The 27,007-nt window shown below is 50.5% G+C and overlaps 1 protein-coding gene across 2 annotated transcripts in view; it reads left to right on the top strand.

Moving 5' to 3' along the window:
- The window catches only part of LOC147666543 (splicing factor, suppressor of white-apricot homolog), a 590,263-nt gene that overhangs the window by 355,582 nt on the left and 207,674 nt on the right, over positions 1 to 27,007 (top strand). For both annotated transcript variants that reach the window (XM_086948999.1, XM_086948998.1), the window contains exon 11: positions 3,602 to 3,742. In XM_086948999.1, coding sequence (XP_086805125.1) covers positions 3,602 to 3,742 — 141 coding nt within the window. The remainder of the gene's footprint in view (positions 1 to 3,601; positions 3,743 to 27,007) is intronic.

The following is a 27,007-nucleotide window of genomic DNA, read 5'->3' as shown; positions in this document are numbered from 1 at the left end:
CTGGAAGGCTGGGGCGCAGTACTGTTGGACCTTCGAGGCAGCGGCAAATGGGACGCCCAGGAGAAACAACTACACATCAACCTACTGGAACTGAGAGCAGTGTATCTGGCTCTGCAGGCCTTCCTGCCACGTATCGGCACTTCCCCGGTGCTCGTCAAAACGGACAACACCACGACGATGCACTACCTGAACAAACAAGGGGGAACGCGATCTCTCTCTCTCTCACGAGAATCGCAAAAAATCTGGAACTGGTTGGTGGCGCACGGGCTCTCCCTCAAAGCGGAGTACGTTCCCGGGAAGGACAACACTATCGCAGACGCCCTCAGCAGACAGACCTCTCTCTCCCACGAATGGGAGCTGAACGGCGACACGGTGGCCCACGTCTTCTCACAATGGGGCACCCCGAGGATCGATCTCTTCGCGACGGCAGGGAACGCCAAATGCCGAAGCTACGCAAGCTGGCATCCCCAACGGGGGTCGCTGGGAAATGCTTTTTCCATCGGCTGGTTCAGCGTGTTTGCGTACGCTTTTCCTCCGTTCCCGATGATACCGAGGCTCCTCCGGAAGATGAAGACGGAACCGTGCACCCTGATACTGATTGCTCCGTACTGGCCGAGACAACATTGGTTCTCGGACCTGCTTCGCCTGTCCATCAAGCCCCCGATTCACCTGCGACAACACCCGAACCTCTTAACGATGTCCGGAGGCCAGGTACACCACCCGAACCTCCGCTCGCTCAACTTATCGGCCTGGCTCCTGAGCACCGAGAGTTCGGAGACCTAGAGATCCCGCAGGACTGCAGGGCAGTATTAGCCAAAGCGAGGGCGGGCAGCACGAACAAGACCTACTCGCTGAAGTGGAAGAGGTTCTGCGTGTGGTGTTCGGAACAAGGCTTACACCCCCTCCGGGTCACCCCAGTACAGCTGCTACCGTACCTCCTCCACCTGGCTCAATCGGGGCTGGCTCACGCCTCCATTAAGGTTCATCTGGCTGCGATTTCTAGATTCACCAGGACCCCATCAGGACCCTCCCTCTGGTCCAGTCGACTGATAAAGCAATTTCTGAAAGGGCTCTACAGATCCTTTCCGAGGCCTCGGAAAGTCCCTCCAACCTGGCAGTTGAACTTGGTGCTCAACCAACTCATGAAACACCCATTCGAGCCCATACACCGGGCCTCGCTCAAACATCTTTCCTGGAAAACGGCTCTCCTGCTAGCCCTGACGTCAGCCAGACGGGTCAGCGAACTTCAGGCGCTGTCTATTCAGGAACCGTACCTCCAATTCAGGCACGACCGAGTGGTACTCAGGCCCAACCCTAAATTCATTCCTAAAGTGCCGTCAGACTTTCATCTGAACGAACCAATTGTCCTCAAGTCGTTCTTTGCGGACCCTTCCACAGCAGCAGAAAGGGCGCTGCATTCCTTGGACCTTAAACGGTGTCTCAAATTCTACTTGGACAGGACCAAAGACGTCAGGAAGTCTTCTCAACTCTTTGTAGCCTACAGCAACCCGCGCATGGGGTTGCCCTTGACAAAACAGAGCATCTCCCGCTGGATTTCTTCAGCGATTGCTTTCTGCCATGATCAGGCCGGACGGCCTTTGACGGACCGAGTGGCTGCCCACTCTACCAGAGCGATGTCAACGTCAGCGGCGCTCTTCGCTGGAGTGACGATCCTGGACATCTGCCGAGCGGCGACCTGGAAGTCCCCGCACACCTTTTCCAGGCACTACTGCCTGGACATCGAACTGCAGAAGGACGCTGCAGTGGGACAAGCGGTGCTGCGCCATCTCTTCCAATAAGGTGAGCCTTACCTCGTCCCGCCATCCAGGTATGCACATTCTTCATGGTCTTTGTTTTCTCTGCTATATGCGTGACTGTATATTACCATGTTTCTCTCACATTGTCTGTAATTTATGCAGGCCTGCTGGTTGTGAGAATGTGCTTTACCACTATGCATGTATAACTGCTAACTACTCTGATTCAGGCATGTGAATCTATGAAAGACACCCAAATACTGGATAAGAAATGCGTTACTTACCTGTAACAGCAGTTATCCAGTATTGGTGTCTTTCATAGATTCACATGCTCCCCTCCCGCCTCCCCGGTAAGGACTCACGTACCTCTATGTCTACATTGCGACACCCTAGCTGGGTGCGTACGAAAATCTGAGGGACTGAGGCTCCTCCCGGGAAGGTTTTAGAGGGAGGTCGGAGCTGATTGGCTAACGATGAGAGTTCGGTCCTTTTTACATAAGGACGTGGAAAGGCCCCAAAGGGGAGGCCCTTCGGCCTATATTCTCTATGTATGTCCTTAGGACATTACTTTTTTATGTACCGGAGGCTCCCGTCTCGGCGACGGGGAATGATTCAGGCATGTGAATCTATGAAAGACACCAATACTGGATAACTGCTGTTACAGGTAAGTAACGCATTTCTTGTTTTTGTGGTGAGACTTGACACAGTGCTTTAGTGCAGTGAATTTGCAATGCAGTGAATAGTTTTTTCTGTTGTATTGCATGGGTTTGAAGAAGTGCTTTAGTGGCAGGTGGTATTGTGGTAATTTGAGCTTGCGTGATGTGGTATAGAGAGCTGTTATGTGGAGATTTAGGGTATTGTGTGTGGAGGTCTGCTACAGAGTGGCAAGATGCGGTAAAGTAATCTAGGAGTTTGTGTAGTGTATTATGATGTGACGTAATAATGTGCTCCTCATGGATCTATAAAGAAACACTTTGTGAGATATTGTGTGGTCTGATGTGGAGTTTTGTGAGGTGTGTAATGTCATGGAGTATATTCTAGCGCTATGTGTTTCAATTTGATTTTGGTCCTTTGGTGATGTCTGAGCCTTGTGTTGTGCCATGGTGCAGTTGTCTATGAGGTCAGGGTAGTTCTGGTCAGAGTTTCAAGATTTTTCCATGATGTAATTAAGCACTCCGATTGGGCAGTGAGGTTGGAAGACTGGTGGGTTATGTAATGGTGTTGTGTTGGGCAATGTGCACAAGGCACAGTTATGTTATAAGATGTTGTCTGAGGTTGTTAGGGGGCAGTATCAATTTAGCCTGATACTCTGTTTGGAAGGCGGGTGTAGGTTTTCTTTTGGATCCACGCACAAAAGTAGTCTGAGGTGTTAGGTATACAATGCAGTCATCTGATAAAGTAGGCCATGAGAGACATTTAATGTAGTCTAGGCATGACATGACTTTGTGGGTGTTATTTTCATAGTGTTTGCGTTGCTGGTCAGTTTAAAACAGTAACTGTTTGTAATGTAGCTATACCAACCAGAAGTTCGCATTTTCATGGTTCCTGGGAAAATAACTACTGTTGTGAAGGCAATAAAAACAACCCAATGTATTTTTATGATATGCAAGTCCTTCCATTGGATAAGTACGTAAGTGTACAGCTGACTGTGCCAGATTGTAGTCTTGCTTGCGCTAAAGGGTTTTATATTTCCTTGAATAGACATAGTTGCCTTATACTGCATTGTGGTTAAAACCATGCGAACATCCAAGTGTAAAGTATGGGGCATGCCTTACTGGCACAGGAAGTTTCCTAGTCTAATATGACTTACAGATCCTTGACCTTTTGCCACTTTGTCCTCTGTTTAGGTCCCGTTCAAAGTCTCCACCTAAAAGACATGGGCACACTCCTGAAAGGCGGGACAGGCGAGAGGAGAAGGAGCGCAATGTTCCAAGTGCATATCGCAACAGTAACAACCCAGGAATCAGCCGGAGGCACTCCAGGTCCAGGTATGTGCTTTTGGAATTTGTTGTGGCTTCTCCAGGTTGCTTTTCAGTTTTAGATTCAGAAGCTTAAATCTGTTAAACCCAAGTAACTTTAACATATGTTGGTATCACAAATTAATTGATGCATAAATGAACCTATGTGCAAGGCATGTGTGCTGTAAATACACATGATTTGCATACTTCTGCCACCTAGTTTGGGGTCCGAATGCTTGCAAGTTGTTTTTCTTCGAAGAAGTCTTTCCTAGTCACGAGGTAAGGTGACTCTTCCTCTCAGTGATGGTGCCCCTGGGCATCGACTCCATTGTTAAATCGGTTTTTTCCGCCTTCGGGTTTGGACATGTATTACTGCCCTCCGGTTCAAAATCGCTCTTCGGGTTCCCCTCGACGCGCAATCCTCTACCTCGATGGTATTGTTGTCGTACACGTTTACTACTTCTCAGAGTATAGTTTCGACAACGGAATTGACTTTTTGATAGGACAGCTTTTTGGACGGCCTTCGAGTTTACTGCGCCAAGTCAGCTCTCCGTCAATGGATCGGACTACGTTTAAATTCTGTCCTCGGTGCCCGCACACTGACTCACACAAAGTGTGCATCTTGTGCTTGTCTCCCAAGCACAAAGAAGAAGACTGTGACACTTGCAGATGGTTCCGATCAAAAAAGCTGTTTGTGGTCATCTGGCTCGACATCGAGAGATGCAGCGTCAAAGCATTGAAGATACGCTGGACATCTTCGGTCAAGATTACAGCCTGGAGGACATCGAGGCATCAGCGGCAGAGGAGGAGGAAGCCTTCTCCGAACAAGGCTCAGACCTCAAGATATACCTTGATGCCGAAGAACTGTCGCTGGGACAAGGTGACATGAGTACCAAAGACCCCTTGCCCCCAAAACAACTCAGAAAAAACACAAGGCTTTGGCACCACCTCTGCCTCCTGGCCAAGGTCAAGAAACAACCAAGGGCCTTGGCTCTACTCGGTAACGCTGAGTCAATATAGAATGAACAAAAAGAAGTGCCAGTACTGAACACTATTTGCCTTTTACTAAATTACTGGTACCAATGCAAGTCTGTCACAGGTTCCACGCAAAATCAATTTCAACAAGGCTTTTTATTTTAAATTCTTTAGCTTATTTTGCATTAAATATTTACACATACAGATGAATAATCAATGAAACAAAAACAACGAATACGAAAGAACCATTACTTCACAGTTGCGCAACTACTCAAAAGACCCCACAATCACTCAATTTACTCTTTCATCCATTCAACATTCATTCCTGACACATACCGAACTTCACACACTCGCCAAGTTCACCAGTGGGTTAAACCTCATTCATTCGCAGTTTTCTCGAGAGGCAAAACCCAAAGGGGAACACTTTGCACGTAGCCAAACAACACCACACTTTACTACCAGCTTGAGTGAAAAGATACACCGACGAAATCCACAAAGTTACCTAAAAAAAAAGTGCATAACAACTTAATTAGAAATATGTTTGTATGACTAAACAATGCACTAGGTCAACGCGTTTCGAACCCTTTTGAATGACAGGGTTCTCCTCAGGACCATCACAATCTTACTAAAAAGTAAAAGACTGTTAAATTTGTAGATCAGTCCAAAGTGCGTATTGTGGTTCATCATCCTTGCGGCTTCAGCATGAATCATGAAATAACTCTGATACGGATTCATTTAATTTAGGAAATTGTTAAGATGCCCTCTCTACAACTGGATGCCACATTTTGAGATCATACTGATTGATGGATCGCATCGGAATCCGTATCAGAGTTATTTCATGATTCATGCTGAAGTCTCAAGGATGATGAACCACACCACAATACACACTTTGTATTGGCATTCCTGGCCACAGGTCAGCCCCTGGTAAATTGTACCACCGGTACCCAGGGCACTGTGATCAGGGAAGGCCTCTAAAGGCTGCAGCACTTATTGTGCCACCCTTGGAGGTCTTGTATCTTTACACTCACCCACTGCCTTTGCAGGCTGCGTGTCTTGGTGCAGAACAAAGTGAAGAGTCGACATGGCACACATCCCTGTTTGCCATTCCTGCAACCCACTGCCCTGACATAGATCAGCCACCCCTCTAGCTGGGTACCCAATACCAGGGGGGAGGGTACATGTGCATGACCCTGTACCCCTACAGTGTCTACGTCCATGCTTAGACATTGTAAGGGCAATGCTGCCATTAAGAGTATATGGTGCTGGGAGTTTGTCATTACGAACTCCACAACACCATAATGGCTACACTGAAAACTGAGAAGTTTGGTATCAAAACTTCTCAGCACATTAAACCCACACTCATGCTGGTGTGGGATTTAACAAAAAATGCACATAGAGGGCATCTTAGAGATGCCTCCTGAAAAATGGCCTACCACTAGTGCTTTCAGCTGCCACCACCAGACATGTTTCTGGACCCCTGGGTCGAGAGCCTGCTGCTCTCGGGGGTCTGAAACAATGCACATCCTGGGACGAGGCGCCAACCCTCCTCCCACAGGATGGGCAGGGTCCAAGAAGGCGAAGCTTTAAAGGCTTGCGCGCCTTTGTGAGCTTCCCCAGGCCTTTTGCTGCTTCCAGCAACTGGTCCCCACTGGTTCTGACCCCCACTTTGAGTGGGAGAACTGGCGGGAAAACCAAGTGAGGTGTGCCCACCTTTGCCAACCCTACCCCCTCAGGTGGGGGAGGCGAGGTGAAGAACAACTCCTAGTCCCCGCCATCTTGCAGATGGGGGGGACCCAGCCAACCAGAGTGAGGTATCTGCCCCTCTCCGCCTGGAGGGTGGCATAATAGGGGGTGTACCCACCCCAAGGAAGGGACCCATTGGTCCCAACCTTTACTTACCTGTAACACCCCTAAATCTAGTATTTAGTGGCCACCCTGAACCTTGCCTTCTCAGACAAGCAACGCTCAAGAAGAAGAAGGCCCGAACAGCCGTCTCGAAGCTAAGAAGAGGAGGAGGCCCCTTGACATGGCCCCAGCTGTACCGGCCTGTCCCCACTTCGAACCTGCAGAAGCGAAACTCCGCTGTGTCCTACAGCCAGCAACCTCAAGAACCCCTAGGACCTGCCCTGCCTTCCAAACAAAAGACTTTCGTCTCCAGTGAATATCGGATTTGTTCACCCACAGACTCCATTTCCAGCAGAATCCGCAAGTCTGCGCCCGTCGCCCATGGCCCGAGTTCGAGTGGCCCAACACCACAAGGAGGTCTCCCCGACGATTCTGACCCGAGATCTGCTGATCTCGGACCTGCCTTGAAACTCCCAGTGAAGCCTGCAGCCTCTTTCTGGAGACTACCCCTGCCAGCGACCAGAGCCTGTAAGAGAAACCTGACGCCTAAAAACACCCCTGCACCCGAAGCCCCAACGGCCTTGAGTGGCCCAGCATCCCCAGGCATCCCAACTTACCTCTCCAACCGGTGGTCCCTTCCAGAAAATCTTCATCCCCGAGTCTGCAGTCTTTGTTGAAACCGGAGAATCCCCATTACAATCAACAGTGCACCCGTCGCCAAAACAGCACCCTGTACCCAGCCACCCCAGTGCCCCTGCAGGTGCACTAGTGTGCTAAACCGGTTCCCCCTTTGCCCAGAGCCTAATACCAGGAGCTTTGCTCCCACAACCCAGTGGCTTGCTCGTAAGCAGCCGCCAACCGGAGGCCCCCTATACCCCATTGGGTGACATTGGGCCTCAGCACTCTGCACCCGGCCATCCTAGTGCTGCTGAGGGTGTAAGAAGAATGCATCCTTCGCCCTGGGGAAACCCTTGTTCTTAACCCACAAACTCAACCCCAAAGACCGAGTACTTACCTGGTAACCGTTAACTTAATTTCTCTCCATAGCAACCTATTGACTGTTTTTCTCTGAAAAAGTTCGAAGTGTGAAGTTTTTTTGTATGGAAACCTGAAAAAGTACAATTGTGCAAAACTGATTTTACTCACCTTTTCTTTAGGAAATGTCCCAGTGTGATATCTAGGCATATCACACTGAGTAGAAAAAGTAATCTAAAAAGTAATCTGTATATTATTTCAATACCTTGACTTAGCTGTATTTCAAACCACTGCATTTTGAACTTGCATTCACTGTAAACTGCATAATATTTTGCAAAGCATTTTTTTCAGTTACCTGTGCCAGGCTTGGCTTGGTTCTAGAAATAAAATAACTTAATACTATTTTTATACAAACAAAATTGGTCTGAGTTCAGTCTTTGAGTGTGTGACATTTGCTGATTGAGTGTGTACAAAAATGCTTAACACTACCCTCTGATAAAAACCTTACTTCTCGTCCACACTACCACAAATAGAGAGTAAGGTGCTATCTACTTTTACCTCTGCCTACCTTTGGGGTTTTATTGGACTCTGTGCACACTATACCTCGTTTGGTATAGTATATACAGAGCCAGCTTCCTACACCAAGGAAAAATGAACTGAGCTTGTAAGCCATTGGAATGAGGCCACACTAAAAAAGTTGTTACATGTATATCATCATAATATGGCATCCACACCAAAGACCTCCAAGTTTAAACTAACTTTTTGTTTTTTAATAAATCTTTTTATTAATGACAGTTTATGAACGTTACACATTGTTTCTATGGGTATACAGAGTAAACATGTTTTCTTCTTGAAACATGAGGGATATTGCTTTTACTCCTTACAGTGACTGCATTCTATTACAATATTAAACAGATTCAGGTTCATTAACCGAGGGAAGGGAGGTGGAGCACAAATATTTCCCCTGTGTACATTCCATTTGCCCCATATTTGCTTCCATTTTTTGGGGCATCCCTAGAGATATACACTGTTTTTTTCCTAAACATACAACAGTCCATATCCATCATGCGCCTATGTTTGGTACCTCCTGTGTCCCCCACAATCTAGCGATGTTGCGCTTGGCGATCATCAGGCCCAAGGACGCCCATATGTTTTCCTTGCCGCTCATGTCGGGCGGTCCACAAACCTTTAACAGACACGTTTTAGCCAAGTTTGATCTAACTTTCATGTCTTTTAAAGGTTCCGTTGGGCTGTAACCATAGAGAAGGGCCCTTAACCAGTTTACTGTGTGTAATTCGGTGCAATAGTGTGCTATCTTCATTAGTTTTCTAAAAACAGCTCTGTATTACTTTAGCCACTCAATGTTCCTTTTCCATCCGATGGCTCATTCTGTAAATTGTCTTATTTTCAGTGTCTGTGAACTCTGCTTAAAGGTCTCCTACTGGGTTATGTAGACCTAAATCATTCTTTCTGATCCATCTATTTACTCCTGAATCAGGTGCAGTGTACATCCAGAGAACATGTTTTGTGTATAAGGCGCTTAGTCAATCAGACTCTCCTTGCTAACATCTTCTCTTCAGGACACCCGCATGTCCTTTATTAAGTACTGGTGAGCCTGGAAGACTAGTCTATTGACTGACTCTGTGTCCTACACTGTAGGAGCCAAAGTGAAAAATGTGTTCTGCTCCAAAACTTGCCTAGTTTTTTGCTTGTCCTCACATAATGTTGATAACGATGGCAGTATTTCCTTGTTAAACCCTGTTTCCTATAGGTTTTGCCATTTTTATTGGGGTTGGCATTGAATGCAGTTCTCATCTCATCACTATTTCTAACTTATTATCCAGTTTGTGATAGTTTTGCTTGAGACTTAATTTGTCCAGATCTTAACTTTAGAAACCTAATACTGTCTAGCGATATAGTTAATCTTATCTGGAAACTTAACTAATGTAAGACCAGGTGTTAGACCTATCCGCCTTAGGGTAGTCTTCCCCATTTTTTTCCGCTTTTGCCTCATTTTTCCCACCTTTTTTTGTTTGCCTTCGGTCTCTGGGCACCTTCCTATTGCTTATCAATGCTATGGTGTAGGTTCTCTCTTCCCCTAACATGGCTGCCACTGACCCCTGGTCTTTATAGGCGCACTCTAGTAGCCAGGAGATGGCTGAAACCCTTAAACATTATTGCAATACCAGCCTGCCCATAGCTAGAGTGAGGAAGCTCCTGGAACCTTCCAGAATAGGGGAGTGGACACCAACTACCACTGCCAACAGACGCTATAAAAGGAAAGGGAGGGAAACTTTCTAGTGACCTGGGGGACCCTACTCAGGAGACTTAGGCGGTAGGGCCTGGTCAGGAACCTATGCCACTGGGGGTGACAGGATTTAGGCGCTGCCCACCAAGCTGTGTGAGGAACACTGAACTAGCCCACTGATCTGGCCCAGCGGGAGGGGAACCCAGGGGCCACCTGAAGTGATCTGCTGAGGAAACTTGACAAGCCTTCAACTCAAACCCCCTTCCCCCCCTCTTCAAGTAACTTCTAACAAGGGCTTAGAAACCAGCTAGCGCCAAGAAGACCTTCTCACTGCCACAGGACTAGTGGGGAATCAACCAGGTATTGGCGCTGTCACCCCCTGCGCTCCCTTACTTCACCTGGGTCCCCTCTGCTGTTTTGCCACTGTCGTGTGGCCTGTCCTGGGCTATCTGACCTGCAACTCTGTCTGATTCCCCTATCCAGCGCTTTCCTATGGTGCCCCTGAGTAGCGCTGTGAACTGCTGACTGGCAAGCGCTGTGCACCCCCTGAGAAGCGCTGTGAAATGTTGACTGGCAAGCGCTGTGCCCCCCCTGAGAAGCGCTACTGCGTGGAGACCCTCTGTGGGCCAAAAGAGCTGCCCGAGGCGCGATCGTGAATTGCCCCCAAAGCGCTACGAGGACCAAGCGCTTTAGCTACCAGGCGCTTCTCAGCTGTGCCCCCTTTTCGCGCTTTCCACCGAGTGCGCCCCTGAACTTACAGCTTCAGCCCAGGGGCCCTCTGAGCCTCGCCGACATTGTCGCGGCCCGGCGCTTTCCCTGAGACGCCAACGCCTCCTTCTGCATCCCCTCAGCGTCCCCCGGAGCCAGGAGAGGGCCGCTGTGAAATCTTGTCAGGCTGTAGTAGGCCTCACTAGGCCTGAAGCCTGGATCTGGCATCACGTGATGGGGGCGCCCGTGTTGACTCCGCCCTGCCGTGTGCTGATTGAGTCCCTGTGCTGTGCCCCGCGAGCCGCTCTGCTATTGAGTCCCTGTGCTGTGCCCCGCGAGCCGCTCTGCTATTGGCGGTCGCTGGGCGCCTGGGCCTCCCATTGGTTCCCGGTCCCTGCAAGCACTAAGGGAGGACCGGGACCGGCTTTGACACCTGCGCGGGGGGTTCGCGAAGAGTACCGGAGCCCCCACCTGTCCCCGACTTCACCGGAGAGCGCAGTAGTGAGAGCGCGCCTCCGGGTATCATCCCCAGCGTGCTGAACCTCCGCAAGGGCCCGAGAAGGGGCCGAAAGAAGTAGGGTAAACCCCCGGGGAGGCTCCAAGACCGCCCTCCCCGCGGGAGACTGTAGCTGAGCCCCGTTGGCCCTGATAAGTACTGTGGACTGGGCAGAAGCCCTGTGTTGTGTGAGGAGTCCTCCAGGGGGCTCTTGTGACTATTCCTAGGGAAAAGTTAACCCTTTAGTAGGGGAAAGGTTATTCTGTTATGGTGGGCTGATTGTTATTGGAATTGTCATGCTTGGCTCCTGAGAGTAATGACCTGCCTATTCTGTTCAAAAGAAATGCTCATTTTGCCGGCAGGAGAGGTTAGTTGTGCCTGTTGCCCATCTAATGAACTGTTGGAGTTTACCTAAAAGAAACGCGTATTTCTAATTATTGAACTGCTTTATTCCAGCCTTGTGAAATACACTACATTTGCTGATAAATGGCTTATCTTTACAGCTAGGAAATATTTACCCCCCATTTATTGACACGCCAATTCCTGCAGCGACGAAGTGACTGCTGCTGAGTAATGAAATGTTATTTAAATGTCTTAAAATGGAATTCCTTGCAGGTGCTGACTAGGAGCAAGGCTGTTATCAAGCCTACCGTTATTTAATATTTATTTATTTAAGTATTTATGTCCAAGAAATGAAAAGCATGTGTTTTTAAGGGAAAGTTAATGCTGCTGTGATTTTTGACTGCCCTGATTTTGATCCTAGATAAAACGTATTTATTTGAATAACGCATTCTGGTGTGTACTCAGTCTTTGCGTGCACTTATTGTCTCAGTGGATGTGTGTGTTGTTTACTCACTTAACACCAGGACTAATATCAAAATGGTAGCCTGGATGTGGTATTTATCTATTGAGTATGGCAGTGCTTTGATGGTTGGGCTTCGTCTTCCTTGGTGCTATTGATTTCAGAGTCTTTATGGTGCTATTCGATGCAGAAGATAACTTTTATTGTGATGTTTCTGCACTTATCAGTATAAGGTCGATTAATATTAAGAACGTTTTGCTGAGCGGCACCATGTTGCTCAAGGACACATCCGAGGCCCGTCTACTGCTTTATGAACAGTTTAAAGGTCTGCCAACATGGAGGCGTTTCGTCAGGTTACTCTTGTTGGCTGATTGATTGGTAGTCTTGCCCTGCTGTTGGTTAAACCCTTTACAGAAGGGACCTTTGTGGTTGCTGTTGCCTTCAGGGTTGTCCAGTTGACTTACGAAGTAATTTATTTTGGCAATATATTAGGCTAGAAAATTGGCGGAAAATGTGATGGGTGAATTCAGTAAATATGGTGCTCACAGAATCTCAAACTTTAAGTGAAAAGCATGTTTAGTGAATGTTAAAGTGTGCTCAATAAATGTGATTACTAATGATGGTGGAGAGGTGTGGTGCAGCGACCAGGGCAGCTGACTTAAAAGCACAGGGTTCACAGTCCGTTCCCGGCTCCGACGGCAGCTGAGCTCAGCACCATGTGACTCAAAAGCTTTCTTTGAATCATCCTATCCGCAATCTCGAGCCCCAGAGGATATTGTGCTTCCTCTCAAAGCCCCTTAGGATGGATTGGTAAAACTTGTCTCTTAGGGCGTTGCATAAATGGAACCTCCTCCAAAGACCATGCAGGTTATTTTTTTTAATCAGTTGCAAATGTGGCATCTTTTTTGGGCCTGTTATAAAGATTGAAATAAAAGTTAAAATTTTATTTAGCTCACTTTTTTCTTTATTAAGAAAGAACAGAATGACTTCTGTGTTAGAGAGTTGCAGAGTTGTTATTCAGCTTTGCTAGAGATGCCCTCCGCTCTCAATTTCTGAACGCGATCATGTGCAGCTTTGGATCGTTTCCATTCCCAGCACTTGACTAATGGGGTCTTCCTTGAATCTAGGCATTCATAAGCCCTTCGCTTCAGTGCCGCGTTCAGAGCCACCCATTGTACCACTGCAGAAGCGCCTCATTTCACTGCTTCGAAAAGTGATCCTTCACGAAATCGGATCCTCTGTCTAAAAATGGTTGATGGCGATGTAAAGATATGTTTGCTAGTCTGTCAGTGGCCTAATTGATCCTGCTGCCATTATTTATAATAAATTCACCTATGCTCCATGAGTGAGCATTAAGCCTGACACTAATTGTCACTAATGTGCTGTGTGTGCTGGTGGAGATGAGTAAACGCTGCATAGCATCAACATAAAGTCATCGTCCATGTCGAGCCTTATGCCATGCTCTTCCATCTTCTGAATAAATCTTCCCACTCCAGAGCAGAATACTTAGCAGTAGCTTCTACTCAAAGCCTTCGAAATTCATTGCTCAGTGTCTGGATATTAAGGATCTGTACTACACCATGCATAGAGCGTCATACAATTCGGATTCCAAAACCGATAGACGTGCATCACTGTGGTGTACAGCACATAGTGTGCAAACATACATAATATATGCATATAGGCTCACTGGAACCTAGATAAATGTATAAGACATTGTTATTGTTTATCTCAATGGGTGAAAAGAAAGAGCTGCCACCCCAAGCCATATATACATATACACACATATACTGTGGCATTCGCCACTATCTAGTTATGTTTTTGCAGCATGAATCCCTTTCTGGATTCACATGCTGTGCATTATTCTGCCATCTAGTGCCTGGGTCCAAGGTTGTCCTTCATCTTGCTTTTTTTTTTTTTTTTTTTTTTTTGTCGTCGACCACCTTTTGGTGGTAAGTCCTTCCGCAGTATGATTTCAGATGGGTCCCTGTACTTTCCTGTGCATGCTCACTGTTGGAACTGGGGTCACCAGTCCCCTAGGGTAGCATGGCACGAGCGGGTAGGCATCCGAAAGCTTATGTGTAAAGCGACCATACAGCACACGCAACCACTGAGTCAGAAACATGAGCACGCAATTAGGGACGCCACTCCAGTGAGCTTGTGTAAAAACTCAAGTCAACTTTATTAAGATAGAGCAGGATCAAGGTATTAGGAATTCATCATAAAATTAGCTTCTTAGCTCTCTTTTCAGATACCTGTGTGTCAACACTTGGCATTAGACTTCCGTTGAATAAATATTAGATATTCCATAAATATTAAATATTGGATAAATACATTTTTAGCAAAACACAGGCCTGACCTATGCCTTGCCCCCGGTCAGCACCTGCATCAATTACATTAAGAAGACAATAAAAATGATAGGTCATCTTATTAGCCCTGTGGGCTTTTTACCCACCTCTCACCAAGCAAGGGTGAGTGTTTTACCACAGAAACATGTAACTAAATCACTGTAGGCTTCTAATAAATAAGGCACTACGTGGAAGTAAACATTTCATAAGGAATAAACAACCTCGTGGGTAGGTAAACCATATCCTTAATCACTCCTAGTAGGAATAAGCATTGAGCAGGTTAACAGTTGAAGGGAAACTTTTCATTAGTTATGCATCAACCTTTCAATCAATATGCATTACACCATATTATGCATCAACACATTTCATTAGAGGCCAACCATTTTCTTAACAGTAACCTCTTTACCCTACAGATTAAATTATCATCTAAGAGGGCATCAGCAGACCACTAACTAGGGTAGAATAACCATCCTACTAGGTACGAACTAACATCTCACCACCCCCCTGACTAAACAGGCCATTAACACTCAGACAGGAAGAACCATCCCCTAAGCGTAGGTAAAACGTTTCCTTAGTCAGGAATAAACATTTCAGGGAATAGGAGTAACCCTTCCTCTGGAACAAAAATTGAGCTTTCGTTGACATTCAACAACTTCCCTATTTCATTAGGTATACTCTTGTTAGCAGGTGAGAATCAGCATTCCATAGAGCCCACCTCTGCAAGAAATTCATGAGAATCATTTAGGCATGTTTCATGTAGAACTACACCTAACCACCTATGGGCATTCAGGGGGTGTAACATTGCACAGGAGCCACCCTATTTCACTAAAGGTAGAATATTCAAGTTCGAGGCATGTGGGCTGCTGAATTCATATCTGTGCATAGTCCGCCACCTAGTGTTGGGTCCGGATGATTGCACATTGTTGTCCTGGAAGAGTCTTCGAAGTATCACGAGATAGGTGGCTCCTCCCCTGGACTACAGTGCGCATGGGCATCGCCTCCATCCCCAGATTGTTTTTTTCCGCCATTGGGTTCGGATGTGTTTCGGTTCCCTCTGTCGGAACCGATAGTTGTTCTACTCTTTACTCGAGACCAAAAGGTCTTTAGGCTGGGCGTCGGTATAGTTGCGTTCGGGTTTCTTACTGACTCTCAGCTCCGATCTCTTTCTGCCCCTCCACGTGTTTTCGACGCGGACGGGCCTACACTACACCCTTTGCTATGGAGCGGACCCCATTCAAGAAGTGTCCGCTGTGCCACTCTAAATATTCGCACCTCGACGTGCACCCCGTGTGCAATACATGCTTGTCACCGGATCATCGTGAAGACACCTGCATGGCTTGTTCGAAATTTAGAAGTAAGAAGACACTAAAGATTCGCCGGGCTAATCGGCTCCAGGCTCAATTGTCGGCTTCGGCACCCCCACCGGATGACATCTTCCAGGAATCCGTCGAGGAAGAAGACGACGTAGAAAGGTCGGACTCTGGCCCCGCGTCCGAGGAAGAGACCTACGACGCGGACAAGGAGGCCTGCGACGAAGTCTCCGGAGAGGTAGGGGACGACGGACTGGCTTGTGCCACGATGGAGGATAGCTCGGAGGAAGAGCATCCCCAACCAGACTCCGGGGTTACTCCCCGTTATACGGCCCAGGTCGAGGGATCGCCTTCGGGCCTTACCCAAGACCTAACTATGAGTCCTACGTCCCCGCCTCCGGGCCCGGTCACGGACATTTCTAAGAAGAAACCGAAAGTGAAGCCAACTGGTCTCGCACCCTCGGATGCGAAACCGAAACCAAAAGTGGCGTTGGTGAAGAAGGTTCTGGAGGCGTCAACTTCCACGAATCCCAAAATGGCCGACTTGAAGAGCCACGCCAAAATGGCCGACCAGAAGAGCCGCGCCAAAATGGCCGACCCGAAGCCCTCTGGGTCGGCGCCGAAGGTGAAGACCTCCGACGCGGCCGCGTCGGCACCGAAAGGGGTCGCGGACCCGAAGACGGCTTCAAAGAAGCGTCACGCCGACGGTGCGCCTAGCCATGGGGCGTCGGCCCCGAAGAAGAGGCCTACCGGCGGCCGGGCTGTCGGAGACGAGGAGTCGCTCGAGCCGGTTCAGCCCTCGGCATCCCTTACGAAGAAGGTGGGGGAATCCTTAAAGCGGATCCAACAGTCCACTGTGGTTCCCAGCCAGGACACTGTAGTGCCTAGGCCCACGCCGAAACCTGCTAAGGAGCAAGCGCCCATTCGTTTTACCCTTCCACCTAAGTCGGCGCCGAAGGCCTTCGCGCCTAAACAGGGCGGACACTCACAGGAGGTATTGACGCCGAAAGCTGCTTTGGTGGTGTCGAAGCTTCGGCTCCAGCCGCTTGCGGTGGAGGAACGTCGTGAGGTGGTCATCGACGCCAACACCGGAAAGTTGTCGCTCCTCAAACGAAAGATTACGTCGGAGCCGGCCTTGGAACCCTTTAGGATTCCTCTCAAAAGCAAGAGGTACTCGGCAGACTCTTCGGCTCTGATGGAACCTCTGTCTCCACAAGCCCTGGAACACTCGCCGGCTCATTCCCCCGTGCCTGAGGTGGACGAGGAAGAGGCCGAGTACACCTATCCTGCGTACTCGGATCCGGAAGAGGAGCATGTGCCCTGGACGGCGGGAGGCGACGCAGACGACCCGCAGTCGGGGCAGGACACTCAACTTTTCGCCGCGAAGACATCCCCGACAGAGGATTCGGCGGCCTTCAATGCATTAATAGAGAGAGCTGCAGCGAACCATGACGTCGAACTGCACTCAGACCCCGTGGATGCGGACTTCTTGGTCGACACCTTCTCGGTAGCCGAAAAACAAGTCAAGACCCTACCAATGCTTAAAGGGGTGCTGAAGCATGCGCAGGAGGTATTCAAAGAGCCCACCCGGGCGCAGGTGGTCAATCCTCGCATCGACAGGAAATATAAAGCGGCGCCCACGGATCCCACGTATATTAAGGGACACTTGCCATTGGACTCCCTGGTGGTTTCCAACGCTCGAAAGAGAGCGAATTCACAGACTACTGGTGACGCTCCTCCCCCGGACAAAGAGTCCAAGATCTTTGAGGCATCAGGCAAACGCATTGCTGCTCAGGCAGCGAACATCTGGAGGATCTCTAACACGCAAGCCCTGCTTGCGCGTTATGATAGGGCCCATTATGACACATTAGAGGCCATCCTGCAACACTTGCCTGACCAATACAAGGAGGCGGGGGAGATGCTCATTCAGGAGGGTAAACTCATTACAAATGCATCCATCAAGTGTGCCCTAGATGTGGCAGACACTGCCTCCAGGGCTATCAATACAAGTGTGTTACTTAGACGCCATGCCTGGCTTCGCATTTCGGGGTTCAAACCCGACATACAAACCACGATATTGGGTCAAACAGTGAATCCAGACCATCTGTTCGGACCTGAGGTGGACGCCGCCCTAGAAAAGATGAAAAAAGATACCGAAACTGCCAAGTCTATGGGGGCCTTACAAAGTCAGCAGTTTCGGGGTGGTTCCTTTCGCCGCTCCAATTCAAGAGGCACCTCGAGGGGGCAGGCATCCCAGTCCACTCAATACTACAAGGGTAACACCCAGTCCTCGTACAACAACAACAAGGGCAGGGGTGGCTACAGAGGCAATAATATCAAAGGCAGGGGACGTGGAAACAATGCATCCAGGTCCACCGCCACCAACAAGCAGTGACGTCTTGTCACTTCCCCCCGATCACACGACACCTGTCGGGGGGAGACTCCAGCAGTTCCTGTCGGCGTGGAGGTCCATCACCACGGACAGGTGGGTGAGATCTCTTATCCAGTACGGGTACTGTCTAGAACTTACGTCCATTCCACCGGACATACCGCCAAGAAGCCGTGCTATGTCCAACGAGCACTTGACCTTGTTGCAGCAGGAAGTTCTGGTCATGCTGCAAAAAGGGGCAATAGAGCTCTTTCCATTGCAAGAACGGGGAAAGGGGGTTTACTCCCTATATTTTCTGATCCCCAAGAAGGACGGATCACTCAGGCCGATCCTGGACCTCAGGCCCCTGAACTGGTACATCAATTCGGAGCACTTCCATATGCTCACATTGCAGCAGGTGCTTCCCCTGCTTCAACAGGGGGACTTCCTAGCAACGCTGGATCTGAAGGATGCCTATTTTCATATTCCCCTGCATCCTTCCCACAGAAAGTATCTCAGATTCACAATCTTAGACCAGCATTACCAGTTCAGAGTCCTGCCGTTCGGGGTCACCACGGCACCAAGAGTATTTACAAAATGCCTAGCGACTGTGGCGGCGCATCTCCTTCGCCAGCACGTCCATGTCTTTCCATACCTAGACGACTGGCTTATTCAGGCAAAGACGGAACAGTGCGTGGACCACGTGTCCCGCACCATTCACCTCCTGCACGATCTGGGATTCTCTCTGAACTACCCAAAGTCCCATCTCCAGCCCGCCCACGTGCGACAGTATCTGGGCGCGACAATCAACGCCATGGCAGCCACTGCGCAGCCGAGTTCAGTGAGAATCGCCAGTATCCAGGCGCTGATCCAACGATTCAGACCCCAACACTCGCTTCCTGCGAAGGTGTTCATGCAGTTGATAGGCATGATGGCCTCCTGCATCTCCATTGTCCCGCACGCGAGACTACATATGCGTCCGCTTCAGGAGTGCCTAGCACGTCAGTGGACTCAGGCTCATGGGCAACTGACAGACCTAGTGTTGGTGAGCGGTCGGGCATACAACTCTCTGCATTGGTGGAATCCACAAAACCTTTGCAAAGGCCGACCATTCCAAGAGCCTGTGCCACAGATTATCCTGACAACGGACGCCTCTCTCCAGGGATGGGGAGCGCATGTACTCCACTACACTGTGCAGGGACTATGGACACTTCAGCAAAGGAAGATGCACATCAATGTGTTGGAACTGATGGCAATCTTCATGGCCTTAAAGGCGTTCAAAGTACATCTGTGCAACAAGGTCGTGTTGATCCGGACGGACAACATGACGGCCATGTACTACATCCAGAAGCAGGGAGGTACACTCTCCACAGCTGTCTCATCTGGCTCAGAGCATGTGGAAGTGGGCCATTCAGAGGAACATCTTCCTCATGGCAGAGCATCTCCCGGGCAAGGACAATCAAATGGCGGATCTGCTCAGCAGGCACAGCCATCAGATGCACGAGTGGGAGATACATCCATCCGTTCTCCAACCGTACTTCCAAAGGTGGGGTCATCCAGAGATAGACCTGTTCGCCACAAAGGAGAACGCAAAATGCCAAAGCTTCGCCGCCAGATTCCCACACCCCCAATCACAGGGCAATGCGATGTGGATGAACTGGTCAGGCAGATTTGCGTACGCTTTTCCCCCAGCACCTCTGATACCGCTGGTGGCACGCAAGCTCAGGCAACACTCGATGACGCTCATCCTGGTTGCTCCAACGTGGGCTCGCCAACCATGGTACACCACGTTTCTGGAACTTTCCGTGGTACTGCATCAAAGGCTTCATCTCACTCCCAGCCTTCTGACGCAGAGCCATGGCGACATTCAGCACCCAGATCCGCAACAGCTCAACCTGGCGATCTGGCTCCTGAAGTCCTAGAGTTTGGCTACCTCAATCTTCCTCCCGATTGCATGGACATCATTCGGGAGGCAAGGAAGCCCACTACTAGAGCTTGTTATGCGGCTAAATGGAAGAGGTTTGTCGTCTATTGCGCGGACCACAGCATTGACCCGCTAGACGCTTCCATTCAAAACATCATATGTTACCTCTTTCACCTGTATCGTAGTAACCTAGCTTACTCTTCCATCCGCATTCACCTGTCGGCTATGGCAGCATACCTCCAGAATAGGCAGCACCTGTCACTCTTTAAGGTCCCTGCTATCAAGGCTTTTCTAGAAGGACTCAAAAGGGTCATTCCACCAAGGACTCCACCAGCTCCAGAATGGAACCTCAATGTGGTTCTTACAAGGCTGATGGGTCCTCCCTTTGAGCCACTGCACTCTTGTGAGCTCCAGTTTCTAACTTGGAAGGTTGCGTTCTTAGTAGCAATCACGTCGCTACGGAGGGTTAGCGAACTGCAGGCGCTCACCATCCAGGAACCTTTCTTCCAGGTACATGCCAACAGGGTGGTGCTCCGCACTAACCCTAAGTTCTTACCCAAAGTGGTCTCACAGTTTCACATAAACCAAACAATTGAATTGCCGGTGTTTTTCCAAAACCCAGAGACGCTGGCGGAGCGTATGCTCCACACCCTTGATGTGAAAAGGGCTTTGATGTACTATGTGGACAGGACAAAAGATTTCCGCAAAACCAAACAACTTTTTGTTGCTTTTGCCACACAACACAAGGGAAATGCAATCTCCAAAGCAGGAATCGCTAGATGGATAGTGAAGTGCATTCAGATCTGTTACGCTAAAGCTAAGCGCACTCTCACTATCCCACCGAGGGCCCACTCCACTAGGAAGTTAGGGGCCTCTATGGCTTTCTTAGGTAACATTCCCTTAGAAGACATCTGTAGAGCAGCCACTTGGTCTACCACTCATACTTTCACTAAGCACTACTGTGTAGACGTGCATTCCAAACAACAGGCAGCTGTTGGTCAGGCTGTTCTAAAAACGCTTTTTCAGACTGCTGCAGCTGGCACGGGCGGCCGCCGCTAATGGGGGGACTGCTATGTATTCTATGCACAGATATGAATTCAGCAGCCCACATGCCTCGAACTGCAAATGCTACTTACCAGTATGCATCTGTTCTTGGCATGTAGGGCTGCTGACATTCATATCGCCCACCCTCCTCCCCGGCGCCTGTAGCACAGCTGCAGCATGTATTCATATACACACATATGCTCATAGCATGGTCATCACTCACTTTCTTCACTCCATCTCTGCCAATGGCTAAAAACAATCTGGGGATGGAGGCGATGCCCATGCGCACTGTAGTCCAGGGGAGGAGCCACCTATCTCGTGATACTTCGAAGACTCTTCCAGGACAACAATGTGCAATCATCCGGACCCAACACTAGGTGGCGGACTATGCACAGATATGAATGTCAGCAGCCCTACATGCCAAGAACAGATGCATACTGGTAAGTAGCATTTGCATTTCCTGTTGTGAACATTTCATAAGTGTACTATGCACATTTCTGTTAAATACAAAGCATTTCATTATCCAGTATTTGGGTGTCTTTCATAGATTCACATGCCTGAATCATTCCCCGTCGCCGAGACGGGAGCCTCCGGTACATAAAAAAGTAATGTCCTAAGGACATACATAGAGAATATAGGCCGAAGGGCCCCCCCTTTGGGGCCTTTCCACGTCCTTATGTAAAAAGGACCGAACTCTCATCGTTAGCCAATCAGCTCCGACCTCCCTCTAGAACCTTCCCGGGAGGAGCCTCAGTCCCTCAGATTTTCTACCGCACGTTGTGCTAGGGAGTCTCCAACCTGAGCTCTTCAGGTTTTTCTTGCTTCGAAGTCTCAAACTTCTCTGGAAGTACCTTTGTTCAAAAGAATAATTATCCTATCTTCGACTGCCGTCTCCCATGTCGGAATCCAATAAAAAGGCTTCATCCATGGCGGACTCGCAAAAGAAAGCCCTTCTCAGGGCCTGTTCCTCCTGCGGCAAGAAGCGGATTCAAGCGGAGGATAAGCACGATCTGTGCTTGTATTGCCTGTACCCTGACCACGTCTCTGACAAGTGTAGGGTGTGTAGAGCCTTCCCAAAGAAGACTGTAAAGGAAAGAGAGGCTCGCCTTCTCGAATGGCTCGACAGGCTTAAGGACCGAGACACTCTGGAATCTTCCGAGGGTAGTGTCTCCGTGTCCTCCAAAGTCTCCAAGAAGAGACCCAGGGAGCAGTCCCCTGGAGAGACAGACACTCCTCCCAAGAAGGCGCACAGGAAACCTTCGGAGGCACGTTCCACCACCTCCTCCGTGTCTGTTCGAGACGACCAGAGGTTCAAGAAACCCGCTCCATCTACTAAGCGGACCACCTCGGTCTCGACCACAGTGTCGACCACTACGGCCTCATCGCCCTCCGCGACGGCCACAACGACCACCACTGCGTCCTCAGGCGCACCGGTCTCCTCTACCATTCCTCTGAAGTCTTCGTCCAAGACGAAAACAGGACCATCGACGGTGTCCCCACTGTCTGCGTCATCGTCGCCTAAGAGGTCCAAGTCTACTTCAAAAGGTCCGCCTTCGCCGAAGAAATCTCATACCGAAGGATCGTCACCTAAACAGTCGAGGTCAAGTTCAAAAGGTCCGCCTTCACCCAAGAAATCTCAAGTTGAAGGCTCTACCACCAGTAAGTCGGCGGTTCACTTATCCCCGCAGAATTTGGTGCCATCGACACTATCGGAATCGTTCAAGTCGCCAACCCAAACGGCGGGCGCGCCATCTTCACGCACGTCGTCGGAAGGGACCCCGGCGCCATCTTGGAAGGAATCCAGACTGGTCGAAGTCTCCATTCACTCAATTCCACCTTCCTCGGTTCCCCCAACGAAGGGGTTGACGCCAGAGCAGGAGCAGGTAGCACTGCAGAGTGAGGAGTCCGAGGAGGAAAACCAGCCCGATCCGACCACCTCCCTATCGGACGTTCACGAGGACCAGGAGGAAGTCATGTATCAGGAACGTTCCGTAAGTGTCCGCACGGAAAACACCCCGATGATCTGTTTGCCCGTGTCTCTGGTCAACGATTTGCGCTGCCTAGTGCAGGACTATAAACAACGGTTCCCGGATGCCGACAGCGGAACCCAGGTGCCGGTCACCCAGGCGCAACCGTCTGCCTCGCGCCCTTCCGCTCTCCAGGCCCGACCTCGGAACCAACCCCAGCCTCGTGCTCGGCCCCAGCCTCAGGTAGAGGACTCCTCTGAGGACGAGGAGGAGGAGACGGACTTGGAGGAAGGTGAAGTGCAAGACGTCGACTCGGACCACAGAGACGACGAGGCCGATGCTGCGTCATCACACCATTCGTCTACCCCGGCATCCCCGCGACCGCGCCAGTCTGAAGCGACGGACGTTGGGGGTTTCCACAAACTGGTGGACAGGGCAGCTAAGAGGTTTCACATGGCGGTGGAATCCACGGAAACAGAATGCTTCCTCCATGATTTCAAGGAGCACAGCCAGAAGTCGGCCAAGTCTATTCCACTTATAGACTTTCTGTGGGAACAGGGCAAGAAGTTGATGCTTACGCCTGCCTCGGTGCCTGCGGTGGTTCCGCGCCTAGACAAAAAATATAAGGCCCCGATTACCGCGCCAACCTGCCTGACCGGCCACCCCAAACCGGACTCGGTTGTGACTCAGGCGGCCCAAAAGCAATCCCGCAACCCATCCTCGCCGCTGTCTGCACCCCCAGACAAGGAAGGCAGGAAATTGGACACCATAGGCAAACGGTTCTCTACCACGTCCGCCATGACCATCAAAGTGGCAAATTCCATCGCCCTGCTAGGGCGCTACAACCGCCAGCTATGGGAAGACATTGCCCCCTACCTGCAAGACCTGCCAGCCACGGTCCAGGACGAAGTGAAAGCTCTCCTGGCGGAAGGACAAAACTCCGCTGCAGAGATCATCGACTGCGCCATCGACTGCGCCATCGACGCAGCCATGACAGGATTCCGCCAGTTGGCCGGGGCTGCCGTGCGCCGCCGCCAAGGCTGGCTCAAAGCAACGTCCTTTCGACAAGAGGTCCAATCTAAGGTGCTGGACATGCCTTTCGATGGTCAGTTTCTCTTTGGGGAGAAGATAGACGAAGCACTCCAGGCCATTAAGAAAGATACCGATACGGCGAGGGTTCTGGGCTCCCTCCAGTCCCGGAACCAGTCCTTTCGGGGGGGCCGCTCCAGAGGCCAGTACTCCTACAGAGGTTCCTACCAAAATCGGTCGTCCTACTCCTACGGCAACAGGAACCAGCCCCAGCACAAACAACAGAACCGACAGTCGTCCTATGGGAGGTCGTCCTTCAGAGGCAAATCCGCCAAGAAGGGCACTGGCGGCCGCCAGTGACCATTTACTCCAGCCAGTCCCACCACCGTCTCAATCCTTTCGAATTGGAGGAAAACTGACCCACTTCCTCCCCAATTGGCGAAAAATCACTACGGATCGGTGGGTACTACAAATAATTCAATTTGGACATTCCCTCGAAATTGTCAACACCCCTCCCAACACTCCTCCGCTGAAGCGTGCTCACAAACACCTGCACCTCCTTCTCAAGGAAGTATCCGCCATGTTGGTCAAAGGAGCCATCGAAAGGGTCCCAGCGTCCCAGAAGGGGACGGGATTTTATTCCCACTTCTTCCTAGTCCAACAGAAAGGGGACAAATGGAGACCGATCTTGGACCTCCGGGCGCTCAACGCCTTCCTGCGGAGTCAATCCTTCCGGATGGTAACTATCCAGGAGATCCTGGGAGCGCTGGAAAGGAGAGACTCGATGGTCTCCCTGGACTTACAGGACGCCTACTACCATATCCCCATCCTCACAAGGCACAGGAGGTACCTGCGGTTCGAAGTAGCAGGCAGGCATTATCAGTTCAAGGTCTTGCCATTCGGCCTCAAACCCGCGCCACGTATCTTCACGAAGTGCCTGGCGCCGGTGGCAGCCTTCCTGCGACAAAGAGGTCACCAGGTATTCCCCTACCTGGACGACTGGCTGGTGAAGGCGCCTTCTCCGGAGGGCGCGACCGCTTCCTCCAACGCCTGCAGCGCACTTTTTCAACAGCTGGGTCTGACGATCAACCTCAAAAAATCCTGCACTACTCCATCAACGAGGATCACCTTCCTAGGGGCTACCTTAGACACGGATTCCCCTCGGAAGACAGGACAAACAAAATACTGTCTCTGGCCGCGGCAGTGGCCAAGAAGTCTCGCATCAAAGTACGGACATTCACCTCCCTGCTAGGGATGATGTCCTCCTGCATTCTCCTCATACCACACTGCAGGCTCCGCATGCGTCCCCTGCAGGAGGCTCTGGCGAGGCAATGGAAACAGAGTTCCGGCTCGTTCGAGGACATTATCACGATCACACCGGCCATCACAAAGACCCTTCTGTGGTGGAGAAACCGGAAACACCTGACGGCCGGCTTGCAGTTCCTCCTGCCGCCGGCACCTCTGGTCATCACGACAGATGCCTCCCTGGAAGGCTGGGGTGCTGTTCTATTGGACCTTCGAGTCAGCGGCAAATGGGAAGCCCAAGAGAAACAACTACACATCAACCTCTTGGAGCTGAGGGCGGTGTATCTGGCTCTGCAGGCATTCCTGCCACGTATCGGAACTTCCCCGGTGCTCAACAAAACGGACAACACCACGACGATGCACTACCTGAACAAACAAGGGGGAACGCGATCTCTCTCTCTCTCACGAGAATCGCAAAAAATCTGGAACTGGTTGGTGGCACACGGGCTCTCCCTCAAGGCGGAGTACGTTCCCGGGAAGGACAACACCATCGCGGACGCCCTCAGCAGGCAGACCTCTCTCTCCCACGAATGGGAGCTGAACGACGACACAGTGGCCCACATCTTCTCGCAATGGGGGACCCCGAGGATCGATCTCTTCGCGACGGCAGGGAACGCCAAATGCCCAAGCTACGCAAGCTGGCATCCCCAACAGGGGTCGTTGGGAAATGCTTTTTCCATCGGCTGGTTCAGCGTGTTTGCGTACGCTTTTCCTCCGTTCCCGATGATACCGAGGCTCCTCAGGAAGATGAAGACGGAGCCGTGCACCCTGATCCTGATTGCTCCGTACTGGCCGAGACAACATTGGTTCTCGGACCTGCTTCGCCTTTCCATCAGGCCCCCGATTCACCTGCGACAACACCCGAACCTCTTAACGATGTCCGGAGGCCAGGTACACCACCCGAACCTCCGCTCGCTCAAATTATCGGCCTGGCTCCTGAGCACCGAGAGTTCGGAGACCTAGAGATCCCGCAGGACTGCAGGGCCGTACTAGCCAAAGCGAGGGCGGGCAGTACGAACAAAACCTACTCGCTGAAGTGGAAGAGGTTCTGCTTGTGGTGTTCGGAACAAGGCTTACACTCTCTACGGGTCACCCCAGTGCAGCTGCTACCGTACCTCCTCCACCTGGCTCAATCGGGGCTGGCTCACGCCTCCATTAAGGTTCATCTGGCTGCGATTTCTAGATTCACCAGGACCTCATCAGGACCTTCCCTATGGTCCAGTCGACTGATAAAGCAATTTCTGAAGGGGCTCTACAGATCCTTTCCGAGGCCTCGGAAAGTCCCTCCAACCTGGCAATTGAACTTGGTGCTCAACCAACTAATGAAACACCCTTTCGAGCCCATACACCGGGCCACTCTCAAACATCTCTCCTGGAAAACGGCACTCCTGCTCGCCCTGACGTCGGCCAGAAGGGTCAGCGAACTTCAGGCGCTGTCTATTCAGGAACCGTATCTCCAATTCAGGCACGACCGAGTGGTACTCAGGCCCAACCCTAAATTCATACCTAAAGTGCCTTCAGACTTTCATCTGAACGAACCTATTGTCCTCAAGTCCTTTTTTGCCAACCCTTCCACAACGGCAGAACGGGCGCTGCATTCCTTGGACCTAAAAAGATGTCTCAAATTCTACTTGGACAGGACCAAAGATGTCAGAAAGTCTTCTCAACTGTTCGTAGCCTACAGCAACCCACGAATGGGTTTGCCCCTAACAAAACAGTGCATCTCCCGCTGGATTTCTTCAGCGATTGTGTTTTGCCATGATCAGGCCGGACGGCCTTTGACGGACCGAGTGACTGCCCACTCTACCAGGGCGATGTCTGCGTCGGCGGCACTCTTCGCTGGAGTAACGGTCCTAGACATTTGCCGAGCGGCGACCTGGAAGTCCCCGCACACCTTTTCCAAGCATTACTGCCTGGACATCGAACTGCAGAAGGATGCTGCAGTGGGACAAGC

This window comes from Lissotriton vulgaris, unplaced genomic scaffold (genome assembly GCF_964263255.1).
Source record: "Lissotriton vulgaris unplaced genomic scaffold, aLisVul1.2 SCAFFOLD_966, whole genome shotgun sequence".
NCBI lineage: Eukaryota > Metazoa > Chordata > Amphibia > Caudata > Salamandridae > Lissotriton > Lissotriton vulgaris.
This window is presented reverse-complemented; position numbering and strand designations above follow the sequence as displayed.